At 41.3% G+C, this 15,197-nt stretch overlaps 1 protein-coding gene across 4 annotated transcripts in view; it reads left to right on the forward strand.

The window, feature by feature from the left end:
• Positions 1–15,197, forward strand: part of AFF3 (ALF transcription elongation factor 3) — a 507,786-nt gene that overhangs the window by 381,023 nt on the left and 111,566 nt on the right. For all 4 annotated transcript variants that reach the window (XM_036879973.2, XM_057496944.1, XM_036879974.2 and 1 more), the window contains one exon: positions 6,070–6,121. In XM_036879973.2, coding sequence (XP_036735868.2) covers positions 6,070–6,121 — 52 coding nt within the window. The remainder of the gene's footprint in view (positions 1–6,069; positions 6,122–15,197) is intronic.

Consider the following 15,197-nt stretch of genomic DNA (forward strand, 5'->3'; position numbering starts at 1 on the left):
GGTCACCTGTTTATGAAAATAAGCCCAGGCAGATGGCAGCACTGACCCTGACAGAGCAGTGGACTTCAGAAAGAATGAAATGAGTTTTATGACTTTCCTTCCTATGCTCCAAGCAGTGAAGATGATGGCTTAGGGAATACCTGCAGAGGGGTGTACATGCATAACGAGTAGGCTGCTGTGCACTGCTAATTGCTAGAATAGATACTTGCATATATGAATATGTTTAATAGGGTGTCATAAACATTTGTCTTTGGCTTTGAATCTCTAATAAGTGGAGAGAATAGTAGCACTGTCTAGAGAAACAAATCTGAAAATCAAATAGTCCAATTAAAACTCAGATTTTTAAAAAGCCGTTAAGATATTGCAAAATGAAATGAACTTTAAAGGACTAAAGGATTTAGATCTGTTAAGGGCCCCAAATGGCAAGTCATTCTGGGGAAATCCTATTAATTAAAAACCAGTGCTCTGTGAAATGACTGCCATTACATTTGAAGGTAGTTAATGTGTCCATTTGTAGTACCTGTGTAAGATATCGAGGAGCATTAGAAGCAGTTGGCCATCTGTTAAGGGTAAGCTACTGTTCCTGCTTCCTGAGAAATTTTGTACCTCAAAAATGTAAGCACCGGCTATAGCATAAATTTGTCTGTTGCTCAATTACAAAATACTACACTTGGGGATGTTACCATAATCAAATATTAAAGTTGCAAGGGTTGCCCTGAATTCCTCCCTTTCCTGAGAGCCAGTGAACATAACCTTCAGATAAGGTGGTTAACTTCCATTAGAGTTATGTATGCAAGAGCTGCAGGATTCAGAGAATTTAGTCAGTGGTACGGTTAACATTTTTCTGTGTTGACAGATAGTAACCGCACCAGTAAATGCAACCGAGGTGAGGATTTAATAATGTGTGTAACTGTCAAATTACTGTGTTGTGTACTTGACACCAATATAATATTGCATATCAACTATACTTCAATAAAATTATTTAATTAATTAATCAACTGATTAATTAATTAAATAGCTAAAATAGCAGTGCTGATCTGAGTATAATATGGGAGAGAAACCAGCCCTGGGAGACAGTGTGCCATCCACAGACAGGTGCCCCCATCTGGCTCCGCATGCATAAATGAGTAAGTAAATGACTGGGGGTATGGATGCCAGTTCCTCTGCTGGTGGCAAGGCCATGTTCCCATCCATCTTCCACTTTCAGAAGGAGAGGGGTCCACCCGCAGCAGCAGCTGCAAAGGGAAGGTTTGTGCTGGGTTCCCTCTTCAGAGTCCTGAGGCCAGTTCCCATCATACCCTTCCTCTGTGCATGGTTCACGTGAGGACCCTTTCCCTGCTGCAAGGTGAGAGACCATTTTGCTCGGGGCTCAGAGAGCCTTTGGCCTCTGTGCCCACTGTTCAGTGGGCTTGCTGTTACATGCCTGGGCAATACTTTCAAGAACAAGTTGTCCAGCACAATTTTCTCATGAAAAAAATGGATGGAATCTAAATCTTCCATCCATTAGATGGAATCTAAGCCTTGCATGGCTTAAAGATTCCTGCCTGAGTTCTTTAAGTGTCTCAGGTCTCAGTTGTCAGTTATCTGGTTTGGACTCCACTGTGAAGTCACTCAGGCACTGACCTGGACTCCTCAGGTGGTCAGGACATAGGGTCCAGGTTTCTCTGCACCTGTAGCTGCATCACTGCTCTCTGGCCTTAATTTAGAAGCCCCCTTTTATTGTCTGTTGTATTTCCCCATCTCTGTTGTCATCAGTCAGTGGGTCCTGCTAAGGGCTGCTGTCCATGTGGCTGACGCTGGCTCCCGAGGCACATCTCCTTACGACCTGAGGCTGACGGGCATGTAGCCCATCCTCTGCAGCCATGAGGCCACATCAGATCAATCAACCAGGGCAGCAATTATAACCTAAAATATATTCCTCCTGCACAATCTCTCAAGAACTTCTTCTTTTCTTTCCAAAATATCCCCAAACTAGAATGAGTGGCTTAGATTTTTTATTTTTTTATTTTTATTTTTTTTTTATTGAAGGGTAGTTGACAACAGTATTACATTACATTAGTTTCAGGTGTACAACACAGTGATTCAACATTTATATACATGATAATTCTGGGTACCAGCTATCACCATACCAAGTTGTTACAATATTTTGACTATATTCCTTATGCTATACATTACATCCCGGTTACTTATTTATTTTACAATTGGAAGTGTGTTTATATATATATTTATATATATATATATATATATGTATATATATATTTTTTTTGTGTGAGGGCATCTCTCATATTTATTGATCATATAGTTGTTAACAACAATAAATTTCTGTATAGGGGGGTCAATACTCAATGCACAATCATTATAGATTTAAGGAATTATTACAAAAACATCTTCTCTCCCAAACTGTTTACCCATGCAAATTTCTTAAATGCTCTAAGGCATTACCCTCAGAGGTAAAAGAGGAATATTAATAAAAACAGACATTGATTAAATGCTCATTCTGTGCCAGGTTCTGTGCTAAGCACTTCCCAAGGATTGTGTAGTGATTTCCCTAGAAAATCCCTTGAGGCAGGTGTCGGGTCACTCAGCTCATTGGCAGAGCTAGGATTCATCCGGGCAGTCTGGCTTCAGAGCCCTGCTCTGACCACTGCGGCCTGCTGCTCAGCAGTGCCCACCTCGGAGGGGCTGCTATGGGGGCTGAATGAGGTAATGTCTGGAAGGTGCTTCCCAGGCCTACATGAGCAGCTGCTCAGCTCTGAGAGCCACTACTACTGGACAGGAGCTGCGGCACCTGGGAGGGTGCTGTGTGCCGGGGGCTGGGGGAGTCTCAAAGTGAGCAGCTCTGGGTGGGTGGGCGTCCTGGGTAGGAGGAAGGCCTAGTGGGGCTGCGGGCCTGGCTGGCTGCCCCTGCGAGCCGGCGCGATGCCTCGGCTTCTGCGCTGAGTGCAGATGACCCTCCCCAAAGTCTGTCCTCAGCCCTCTCCAGTGTTAGAGTCCGTATCTCCCTTTGTCAAATCCAGAGTCGGAGCCCGCACCCTCCCCCAACTCTGCAACTCCCCTAACCAGTACTTCATTTGTGTTTTCTTTTACTTTTGGTCCAAAGCCTTTGTATGTTTGCTGTTGTGCCTATCGCCTTCCTTGTAGAATTACGTGGTAAAAATGTCCTCCAGCGGGTGGGAGCAGAGAAGGGGAGCCCCACCGTGCTGTTTGTGTGTTAGTGTGGTAACCAGCCCACCATCTGCCTGCCACTCCCCAAATACTGACAGCTCCTAGGAGCAGGCCAGATTCATCTCCTGTCTTCTCTAACCATGTCATTGTTCAGCCACAACCTCAAATACAGCTCGGCTCGTCCTCAGGCTAAGAGACCACTTTGATACTTTCAGCGTGAAAAGTGGGGCACCCTGGGAATGCTGAGCCAGACTTGAAGTGCTGTGAATGGGAGCAAGCATGTACTTTGGTAGTCGAGTCACAGGGATGCTAGATGGTCCTGCTGTAACCATCAGAACAAAGTGAAAGGGCTGGGCCGTGTCCTTAGGTGACCTTGAGCCTCAGCTGCCTGGGTGTGTCCATTGGGGGTTGGGGTGCAGGCCTGCGGCTGCATGTGTGAGTCCGAGTGGCACCTCAAGGTTGTTGTGGGATGTGTATGAGCCATTTGGCTTAGTGTTTCTATTGCTATTTCATCACATTCCAAAATATTCTGAAGTTTAACTGGATTCTAACTTCTCTTGACACCCCTCTTAAACACACTATTTTTACACTTGATCGTTGTTTTAGATCTCAGCCAGAAACAATTAAATTCATATTTTAAATATGAGAGGCAAATTCCGTAAGAGAGTAATTGCTATTCATCAAGTAAGGTGGATCTCTGCTTTTCCCCTGGAGATGATGACAGGGCAGAATGACAGATGTAGAAATGATGAAGCCAAGGCCCAGAGGTGCACCTTGCCCAGAAACGGGGAATGTGAGAAGCAGTATGAGATTCAGACACCAGTGCCCATGTTTACACAGTTAGCACAGGCTTAAAATAAAAATAAGCTGTACACCCTACCTCAGAAGAGAACCTCACACACTGCTTTTACCACTGTGGTTACTTCCAGCAGTGCCAGCCTCCTGGTGACCGAGTCACATGGCTGGCTTACGGCCAACCTGAGGTGCTTGCTTTGGGGCCTGTTGGGTTGGCCAGAGCCTGCAAATCTACAGTGCGGACTACTGCCTGTATGAAGATGGAACTTCTCAGGCACCCTTGACATGACTTCCATCTAACAAGGGATTGCTAACAAAGTTTATGTGTGTCCTTTCCCCTCCCCTCCTCGTATGCACCTATGGGACCAGTGCCCTTGGAACACCCAGGGCTTGCAGGGCAGTGTGGGATTAATCCAGGCTGCTGTTGGCATTTTACTCCAAAGGAGGGAGTGAGGTTTGGAGGCAATAAACTGTCCTGCTTCTCTGTTCTTTTCATCAGAAGGGCCTTTGCGCCTTTTGGTAGGAAAAGAGTCTTGGGGACAGTGCCACAGCCCAGCCAACAAATTGGTACTGTATTCAGCATGTCACTGTGCTTGTCACTGGGGACTTGAAGACAAAGCACAGCCCCCTTCCTTCATGCTTCCTACACAACAAATCACCACCGTGTCTCTCCTCTCTGAAGCCAGGCGTGTGAGTTTGTAAGGTCAAGGGAAATGAACGGCACGCCAGACAGATGTAAAGAGTGGTTGGGGGTGCAGCTCCCCAGCCGTGGCTGATGTTCTCTTTGCTTGGGGTTTAAATAATAAAACAATGATTTAATAAAACAGTGATTCTTTTCCCAGCTGGTAGACTAGCCATAGCCTGTGAGGAAGCAGATTTGGTGTCCTAATGGTTATAGCTTAAACAGTACACCAAAAACTGCTTAGAAACTTACCAGTTGTGCTCTCTAGAACAAATACAAGAATTTTCCTACTTGGCAAAATGAGGGCACATTTATTTCCAAGACTCACAGAATCTAAAGCAGGATTGGACTTTACAGGTTGCCCAGCATGACCCTTCATTTTACAAATAGAGAAATGGGACCAGGGGTGGGCAAGTTAAGAGACATGCTCCCAACACCTCGCTGGCAGCTCTTTACCCCAAGTTCCCTCCAAAAGTCACTGAAATCACTTACAGAAATACTCAGAGGAATATACTGATGCTAGGCTGATAATTGGCTTTAAAGGAAAATAGGCACATTTTAGGGGACAGTCTTTGGAAGGTGACCTGTAGAGGGAGGACAGTGACCTTCAGGCACGTGGGCTCAGTGGTCTTCAGACTGATCCCTGGGCCTGGACATCAGACATGGCTGTTCCCCACCCCCAGTGGACAGCGCTGCATTCACGGTACGGAGTGAGCTTCTGAGGGAGATTTCTTTGACATGATTAATGTGGAAACTACTATGAAAAAAACAACTCAGCAATGCAGATAGGAATACAATTTTATCATCATCAGAAATTACAGGGTTTGAAGTTTGTGACCCCAAAAGTATGCTTGCCTCCCCTCTGCCTCTGTCACACAGCTCTGAGGGACCTGGGGATGCTGGAGAGCTGCCCCCCAGAGTCTTCCTGGAAGTGTCCTCCAGTGGTTTTCCTCACCCAGCAGGCTCTTCAGGTAGATGTCTGCCCCGGGTCTTTGCCTGGTGGAAGAGCTGCGCGGCCATTGTTCACAGCCCAAGTTCATCGTTTCATTGTTCGTGGTGGAGTCCTCCTTGCTCCCCGTGAATGGGAATGGAGACGGGGCTCAGCACCTGTCACAGGGAAGGCAGCGAACAGATAACGGGGGAATGGAGAGTTCACGTGGAAAAGCTTATTTGATTCTGTTTGTTTAAAGCCTCGTTTTCTTGAAGCAGCCCATCTTCTCCTATGACTCTTGTGAGGGTTAATCTTCGTAATTTGGCAGTTATTTCTTAAGTGCATCAGAGGAAAAGGGCTTAAAAGAAAAGAACATTTGAATCAATTAGGAAATAAAATAGACATATTACTGAAACATTGCTCTCATAAAGATATTATGTTGCTGCATTATTTCGAATTTGCTAAGTATCTGTACCCTCTGTGTTCCTTTTTTCAGTATGTTAGAAGATGACCTTAAGCTAAGTAGTGATGAAGAAGAGAATGAACAGGTACGATTTTCTTTTCTGTTGCTCTCCTTTGAATCTGATGCAATGTCGCTGACCTCATGGGCTGTCCTGGGTATTAACTGAGTTGTATACACTCTGAATTGTGGTGCTGTAAGATTCCGGATGTCCTCTGCTAATTATGAGCTTCCATGCCATTAGGCCAGTCCCTTAAAATATCTTGGTCTTAATTGCCTTTAAAAGTGTAGTTCTATGATTTTTATGACCTTGAAACCAACAATGGGTATTTATAAAGAAACCGACTATCATTGGGCTTCAATGTGAAATGGACCCTTTTTTTTTGGCAATGCAAACTGGCGTTCTATGATCAAATGTGTGATCTTAACCACATCAGCATGCAATAGGCAAGCTGTAACATTAAATATTAAGAATTCTCATCCAGATATTATTAACACTGAGAAGAAGCAAACATAGAGGTGAGCTTAAATGATGAATAAAAATAATCATGCTCAGAATAGGCTGTTTGTCTTAAATGATAAATAGACTTGAAATGTTCTCCACCACTGTTGATTTATCAGCCCAAGACATCACTCAAGGGTTTATAAATACACTTCTGACTGGACAGTTGAGGTGAAAATATACCTACTTCTCATTCATCACTTTCATGTCTGCATTTCAAGAAATGTTTGCATTTTAAGGAAAGTTTGAAAACACCAAAGACAGATTTCCCTACACTTCTGTTTCCTTTTTCTCACTACCTGTGTGGTATTTTGTCAAGTTTGGATTAATTTGATAGGTATAAAGACAATTCAGGAGAGGTCTTTTTTTTATGTCATTTTTGCATGCCATACAAGACCCTGGTACTATTCAGTTGATGTTGGAGTAGTGAACTTTTCTGTGAAGGTACCACAGAGTGCTGTGCCCTGATTCAACCACCTAGACATGCAGGTGCAGAGAGTGGGCCGAAGTGAAAGAAAAGCCAAAGGAAACTTCCAGAAGTGTCCATGCAGAATATGGCTGTGAGGTCTCAGAAGGATTTGTTCCCCTGTGAGAGAGGGTGGGGGCCGAAGGAGGGCCTGGTGTGAGATAGAACCCGGCGAACCTGGAAACTAGATTGGCAGAAGGAGAACAGCCCAAGCAAGGGGAGGTTCGCTGAGGAAGGAGGGCCACTGAGGCTTTTGCTTGTTAACAGACCATTGATTTGTTCCCGGGCACGCACACCAGGGCAGTAGTCAGTAGGCCTAGCACAGCGATCTCAGCAGGACCAGAAAAGGACTCCACTCTAACTAATTGTGGTTCCTTGTCTGCGAGACTCCACGCTAATGATTTCATCTGTGTGTGTGTGTTCCCAATGAGAGGATCAGATAGGTATGTGTGGACTAAGTCATATTGCCTGTGTACATTGCGTATACTTTATTAGAAAAGGGACTCCTGGACTACTTCATTCAGCCAGCTTATCTTAATTTGGGAAGAATTTTCCTGAGTTACTTCCAGAAACTATTTCCACTGAAAACTCATTTTTAAAAATGGGTTATCAAGGATGTACTAGGTACATTCTCCAAGGGCGTGAGAACTTTGGGTTGACTCATTTTGCTTTAGTGGCTAGTCTTTTCCAATCTGGTATTGGTAATATTGTAATTTCAGATGCTTTATTCTTACATTTGGTCCCTGTGTGTGTATACCTATCTTTTGTGTGAAAGCAGCTAACAGATGAATGATTTTTCTTCAGTAATCCTCTCCTTTAATTAAGACTCCAGACAGTGGTTTTGTATACAGTAGTTTAAGTGATTACTCTAACACTAATTATATTAAGTTAACTCTGCTTTGTCCTCTAATTATACCCTGGCCTAACCACAAAATCATAATTCCCATACTCTTAAAAAAGACTAATGATATGGTGGGGCTTTTTCTCTCCAAAACCAAAATTAGATTGTGCCCTGAAGGAGTGGAGCCTGGGCATGCATGCAGCATGCAATGCACACGCCACATTTCTCTGGCCTTGGGAGATAATTTAACGTTTAACGTAAATGATTTTTCCAGGTATAATCAGAGATTGTCCCTTACCCCAAAGCCTTTCAGAAATGTACTGTATATCTCTCTGCCTCCATGAACACAGTTAACTAAAATCCTGAACGTTTTCTTACATGACACCTGGTTGTCCTCGGGAACATTGGTCACAAGCCTGTGTAGCCACAATGGTAAAGTGGCACCCACAAGCCCTGCAAGTTGCGACTCCCCAACATAGCCTCAGACTCTGAGTCCTCCTGTCTAATGTTGCCTTAATCCTCACAAAGACAAAGTGCCTCTGTGCTCTCAAAGATAAAGGGCCAGGCCAGTGTAGGGAGTAAATCTCAGGCTCCACAGCCCTGCTCCCTGGATGCAAATCCCTGCAGAACCGCTCAGTAGCTTTGCACACCAGGTGCAGCCCTGAACTGCTCTCTGCTCCACTGTAACCATTTGTAAAATTGTAATTAATGTTAGATCCACAAAGCCTGCACTTCCTCAGAACTTGTGCTCACCCATCATCTTCATGTTGCCAAATCCAATAGGCTTTTTTTTTTCTCCTTTAGTCAACTTACACCATATATAGAGAAAAGTACGTGTAACCTAAGAGTACAGCTTAATGAATATTCATAATCCACATACACCTGTGTAACCAGCATGCAGGTCAACAGACAGACAGGACCAGCCTCTCAGATCTCCCATATCCCCTTCCAGGCACCACCCCCCAGGAGAATAACCACTCTCCTGTTTTCTAAGACCATAGAGTAATTTTGCCTGTTTTTTAACTTAAGTGATGGAATCATACAACATGTACTCTGTTGTTCCTGGCTTCTTTCATTCAGCATTATGTGTGTAAGGCTCATCCATGTTGTTGCATGTTAACTGTAGTTTGCTCATTTCACATTTCACTGCTGAATCATATTTCATCATACGCATGTACTGTAACTTACCCACGGTTCTGCTGATGGGCACACAGGTCTTCAGGGTTATTCGATTAGTGCTGTTGTTAACATTCTTTACAGGTCTTTTGGTGACCATATGGGAACATTTTGATTGAGTCTGTGCCCAAGAGTAGAAATGCTGGGCCATAGGTCATGTGCATGTTCAACTTGAGTAGATTATTACAAACCATTTTCCAAAATGGTAGTGCCAATTAACATTCCCACCAGCAACGTAGAAGAACTCCAGGTATTCCACATCATGGAGTATATGTTCATGGAGTATATTGCTCTGAAGTTTTCTTTTTCTGTATTGTCTTTGTCTGGTTTTGATGTAAGGGTAATACCAGCATATAAAATGAATTGGGAAGTCCCTGCTCTTCTCTTCTCTTGAAGAGATTTAAATTATGTGTGTCAGAATTCTCCAGTGAACCCATGTGAGCCTAGAGATTTTTAAATCTTACAAATCTCTTTTCTTAATAGTTAAAGGGATTTCCAGATTATATCACGTTGGGTAGGTTATGCTAGTATGTGCTCTTCAATTAGTCCATGATGTAATTTAAATTGGCATATTTTTGTATGTAAACTTGTGTTGCTTTATTGGCCTTCTGATGTCTGAGTTTATAGTGATATCTCCAGTTTCATTCTTGATATTGATCTTTATTTTTCTTTGTCAGTCTTGCTGGAGGTTTATCAGTTTTATGGATCTTTGCAAAAAATTTTCGTTGATGTTCTTTATCAGTTTTTCTGTTTTCAATTTCTTAATCATTACTATTTCCATCTTGCTTGCTTTGGAATAATTTTTATCTTCTTTTTCTTGTTTCTTAAGGGAGCTTAGATTATTGGCTTGAGACTTGTCCTCTTTTTTAATATAAGCATTTAGTGCTATGCATTTCACTCTCAACATGACTGTAGCTACATTCCACAAATCTTGATATATGGTATTTTCATTGTCCGTCAGTTCAGTGAGACTTCCTCTTTGACACACAGATTATTCAGAAGTGTGTTGTTTCATTTCCAAGTGTTTAGAGATTTCCTGTAATCTTGATTTTATTGATTTGTGGTTTGGTTCCATTGTGACCAAGAACACATTCTGTATGATTTCAAGTCTTGTAAATTTATTGGGAATTTTTTATGGCCCAAGATAATGGCTGTATTGGTAGATGTTCTATGGGCACTTGAAAGAATGTGTATCTTGCTGATGGTGGGTGGAGTGTTCCATAAATGTCAGTTAGGTCTTGGTTGATGTCCTTGTCATTCTATATCTTTGCTGACTTTCTGTCTAGTTGCTCTATCGATTGTTAGGAGAGTTGAAGTCTCCAACTAAATTATGGATTTGTCTATTTCTCCTTTCCATTCTATCAGTTTTTGCTTCACATATTTTATAGCTGTTATTTGGTGCATAACATTTAGGATTGCTATGCCTTCTTGGTAGATTTATCTTTTTATCATTATGTTATGTTTCACTCTATCTGTGGTAATTTTCTTTGCTCTGAAGTCTACTTTATCAGACATCAATATAGCCACAGCTGCATTATTTTGGTTACTGTTTGTATAATGTAACTTCTCCCATTATTTTACTTTCAACCGACCTATATTCTTATATTTGAAGTGAGCGTCTTGTAGACAGCATGTAGTTGTTATATTCTTTATCCACTTTGTCAACTTCTGTCTTTCAGTTGATGTATTTAGGCCATTTGTATTTAATGTAATTATTGACACATTAGGGTTTCAGTCCTCCACTTTATTTCATTTTCTGCTTGTTCTTTCTTTTTTTCCATTTTTCTGTTTTCTTTTTCTTGACTTCCTGCAGGTTCCTTGGACATTTTGTAGAATTCCACTTCTACTTATCTGTAGTTTCTTTGAGTGTATCTCTTTGTATAACTTTTTTTAGTGACCCAGCTAGGTATTACATTATGTATACATAATTTACAACAGTTCACTGGTGATGGCATTGTGCAAATTTTCTCCCTTAATAGCCTAGAATTACCTTCATCACAGAATTGATGACACATAGATAATGTGGATTTAGTTTTCTGTTGTCCTAACTTCTCAAGCCAGCAACCTGAATCTTATTCTGTCTCTTATTTTTCTTTATCTCCCTCGTGCATGCCCCAGCTGACTGGCATTTATCAGGAAAACCTCATCTTCATCTTCTCTTAACCAGATCCCCATAACTGCCCTGATCTCCACTGATCCAGTCTCTTCCCACCTCTTACAAAAGAAAAAACTGCCTTCCCTTCTAAGAAAGAAGTCTGTCCCATTTCCTCTCAGTTACCTGGGGACTTGTTCCTTTGCTCCCTTCCACCCCACCTCCCCACCGGAACTACTGGGGTGGTGGAGGGTCACTCCTCTTGCCAGGAGACTCACAACAGCAAGGACTGCTGATCACTGCCCTTGCCCTGAGGGGTCTGACACCAGACTCTCCTGGTTTGTTCCTGCCCCTCTGGCTCTCTGTGGTCAGGCTCCTTTGCTGACTGCTCCTCCTATACCCAATCTCAAACCTTGGAGTGTTTCAGCATTTATTCCTACTTCCCTTCTCCGCTCTCTCTTTCTCTCACCCACTCTCACTCGCTCGGTGATCTCATGCATTCCCATGACCTGCAGTTTTATATGCATACAATTTATATGTTGTATCCTCAGCTCAGAATACTCTTCTGAACCACAGACCTAATTGACTTTTCCCATTGTGTTATTCCAAGAATTTCAAATTCAGTCTGTGGCAAACTGGCTTCTGGTCTTCACTACCCCTCCTCACCCACACATAAATATGTTCCTCTTGAGATTATTTCCATATCTAAAAGTGGCACTGCCAGACACCCAGTTGTTCAAGCCCAGAAACATGGGGCTCATCCTTAACTGCTTCCTGATTCTTATTTCAATGTTAATTTTATCTTCAAATACTATAAATTCAACCTCTAAGATTAAATATTAGTCCATCCACCTCTTTCCATGGTGGCTTGTCTAAACCAGTCCAGTAGACACTAGGATATTTCTGTACCTCCCCCTTTATAACATAGTCTCCTCATGGTGATCTTTTTAAGGATGTTTATCAGATCAAGTCATTCCTTGGTCTAAAATCTTAAATAGATTTCCCATCCCACTTGGGATAAAGTGCAGAATCCACGGCATGCCTGACACTGTCCTACACCCTCTGGCTTCACCTGCTTCTTCCCCTTCACTGCACATTGAGCTCATTCATGGCATTTCAGCTACATGGGCCTTCTTTCAGCTCCCCTAACTAGCCATGCTCAGCTGTCTCAAAGTCTCTGTATTCCTCTACTCCCCAATTTTTTGCCCAATGAACACCTACTCATCTTGGAAGTACACATAACCTTCAGGGAGCCTCCCTCTTATCTAAGCTGGACCTGTGGTTAGTCTTTCTCATGATCACCCTGCTCTTTGTTATTAAGTCTCATCATAATTTTAGTTATGTGTTACATTGAGTAATTAAAATACCTTATCTCTGCCAATTACACTGGAAGTTTCCTAAGGGCAAGGACTGTGGCACAGCAGAGATGCTAAATACTTGCTGAATGGATGCATGGATAAATGCATACGGTTGAGTTGAATTGAGAGTATTTCCTACTGTTCATTGTCCAGTATCAAAGGTGACTTTTGCTTTACCTTTATTTCTTTTACCAAACAAACACTGATTTTTTAAGTTAGTCCTATGGGAAGATCAAGGGGTTGATAGAGAAGACAAAAACATAAGGCCTAATATAATAAGTTGGCTACAGATTAATACATAAATAATTTACCTATTTAGAAGAAAAGCATCTATTCAGTCTTCATGGAAATGTCTACAGCCACTTCTTAATATATTTACCACCAAGCCATATTGAAGTTACACATTTTCAGAAATTATTTCAAACAGAAGCCTCCAAAACCAATAGAATGGATTTCTCCACATCCTTCCCTTTCAAGGGCAGCAGGATTTTTACTGTAACCTCTAGAGCTGAGGTTGTGACAGGGTTTACCTAGAAAGTTTGGAGATATCATTGAAGTGGAAGTATATTCTCACGTTTGCTCCTCCAATTCTTATTCTTGATGAGGTTCAAACTGGGCATGGGACAAATGATATAAGAATCAGTTTTCTTGTTTGGATAAATGAAGGATATATGATAGAGGTAGCAATCTGTTTGATCTCCCTTTCTATAGCTCTTGGTTTTAGCAATTTCAATGGCAGAATGTGAAAAAATTAGAAGATTTAAGACAAAATTATTCCTGAAAGTACTCATTACTAACAGAATTTTTCAATAGACTTGGAAGGGAGTGATGAATTGTATTACATATCTTCCCATTTGCTAAAAAGAAGAGCTCTGCCTCTCAAGTTGGGGTAAGCTTGGGAGGTTGGGCACAGCAAATACCTGGATGAAATGATTGCAGCTAAGTCAAGAGGAGAAACAAATGATTAAGACATCCAGAAAGAGCAGCCGAGATAGTGTCAGCTGCAGACAGTGTTTCAGATGACAAATATATAAGCTCAGGGAAAGTAAGGGAACAGGAATCCAAACTGACTGGCAATATAGATGCCTACAGCTTCCAGTAATTACATTATCCACACATATTAGGCAGTCTTTTTACTTTAATTGTATAACTGCATTTTTCTCTTTAAATGAGTGTGGTTTATCTACTTAAACTGACAATTTTAATTTTGCAGGCAGTGATCATTGGATATAATCTGCAGGGGGAAATTTTCCTACTGGCATAATTTACTTCTCTCAAAGAGGAAAATTTACCTTTTAATCCCCAATCAATATTTGGAGAGCACACAATTAATTTAATAGATATCTAGGTAGTTAACATAAATCTTCAAGTTAAAGAGCCAATTCCTTTCTTATTTTTAACACATGGAGTACCATTCATGTCTCTCAAGAAGCAGCTCAGTTCTCTCAGACTGAATCTAAAGCCTGGCTGCATCAAGATGTCAAGATTATAGGTGAGATTGCTCTGAGCACTGAATTACAATTCTTACTGCTTTTTGTTCACTTCGGTTTCCTACAGGGAGGCACAAGAAACATCCCTACATCGATTCTCTGATCTTTACCACAGAGGTCACTGGATAACTAACATCAGTTTGGACTGTAATATTAAATGCAGATTGCCAATTGCAATGGGCACTGTTCATTTTTTCCCTTGTTTCTTTTCAATGTAACAATTGTACAACAGAAAACAGAGCTTTTGAAAAGAGCCTCTGAAACCATTGGCAGTGCATGTCTATTAGTGACCATATGAATTAGCTGAATGATATGCAGACGTGGAATAAAAACATGGGAGGTTTTGCAGCCCAGCTCCACTTCCCTGGGTGCATTTTTCTTCTCAGGTTCAGCTTGACTGATGCTGAAGTTCTTGGCCTGTGAAATTTATTGCCTACAGAGTCAATCTGCATTCAGGCAGCCAAGTCTGAATAAATAGAGTCATTGTGCTTGTCTGGGATTTGTGGCCAGAGTTCATCCAGTCAGCTTGACATTCACTTCCCAGGAGATTCATAAAAGCCAACACCCTGGTATGTGCTCTTGAATCCTGCCAAAATTGTGTAGAATTATATAAACAGGAGTTGAAGCAGTAATCAGAACCAGGTTTGAGGGACAAGGCTCCAAAATCAAATTTCTCCTACATTAGAAATAAACTGTATTATAGATGTTATTTGTAGCCAAATAAGAGTTAAGATTTTTTTTTTACATAAAAGTTGTTCCAAGAGTAATCTTGAATGTCTACTAAGGGCCAAACATCATGCAAGATGCTGGCTTTTTGGTCTTGATGGATTACACATTAGTAATATTCATTATGGTAATTTAACCGCAAAAACTTTAATTTTAAATGCAAGAAATGCCCTGCCCTCAATGACTACACAAAAAAAGTATATTTTACATATAGCAAAATAGGAAAAAAGAGAAGTCATTTGTTTGTTTTTATTTTTAGTCTTGCATTAATGTGCCTAAGCTAAATATGCAATTTAGTTGTACCAATGAATTGGTTTCTTTTTAATATGGAAACAGAACAATAACTTTAATGAAATACTACTACCTATCAGATCTTGTCATCTTTTATACAAAGTAATCATATATTCAAAATTATCAGTGAAGCTCAGATGTTTGGCAGGAGACTTTTGTTTGTTTAATAGCCCTAAAATTTAGTTAAGTAATCATATTTTATAAAGTTTTACTGTCACCAGA

Source organism: Manis pentadactyla, chromosome 2 (assembly GCF_030020395.1).
Source record: "Manis pentadactyla isolate mManPen7 chromosome 2, mManPen7.hap1, whole genome shotgun sequence".
Lineage (NCBI taxonomy): Eukaryota > Metazoa > Chordata > Mammalia > Pholidota > Manidae > Manis > Manis pentadactyla.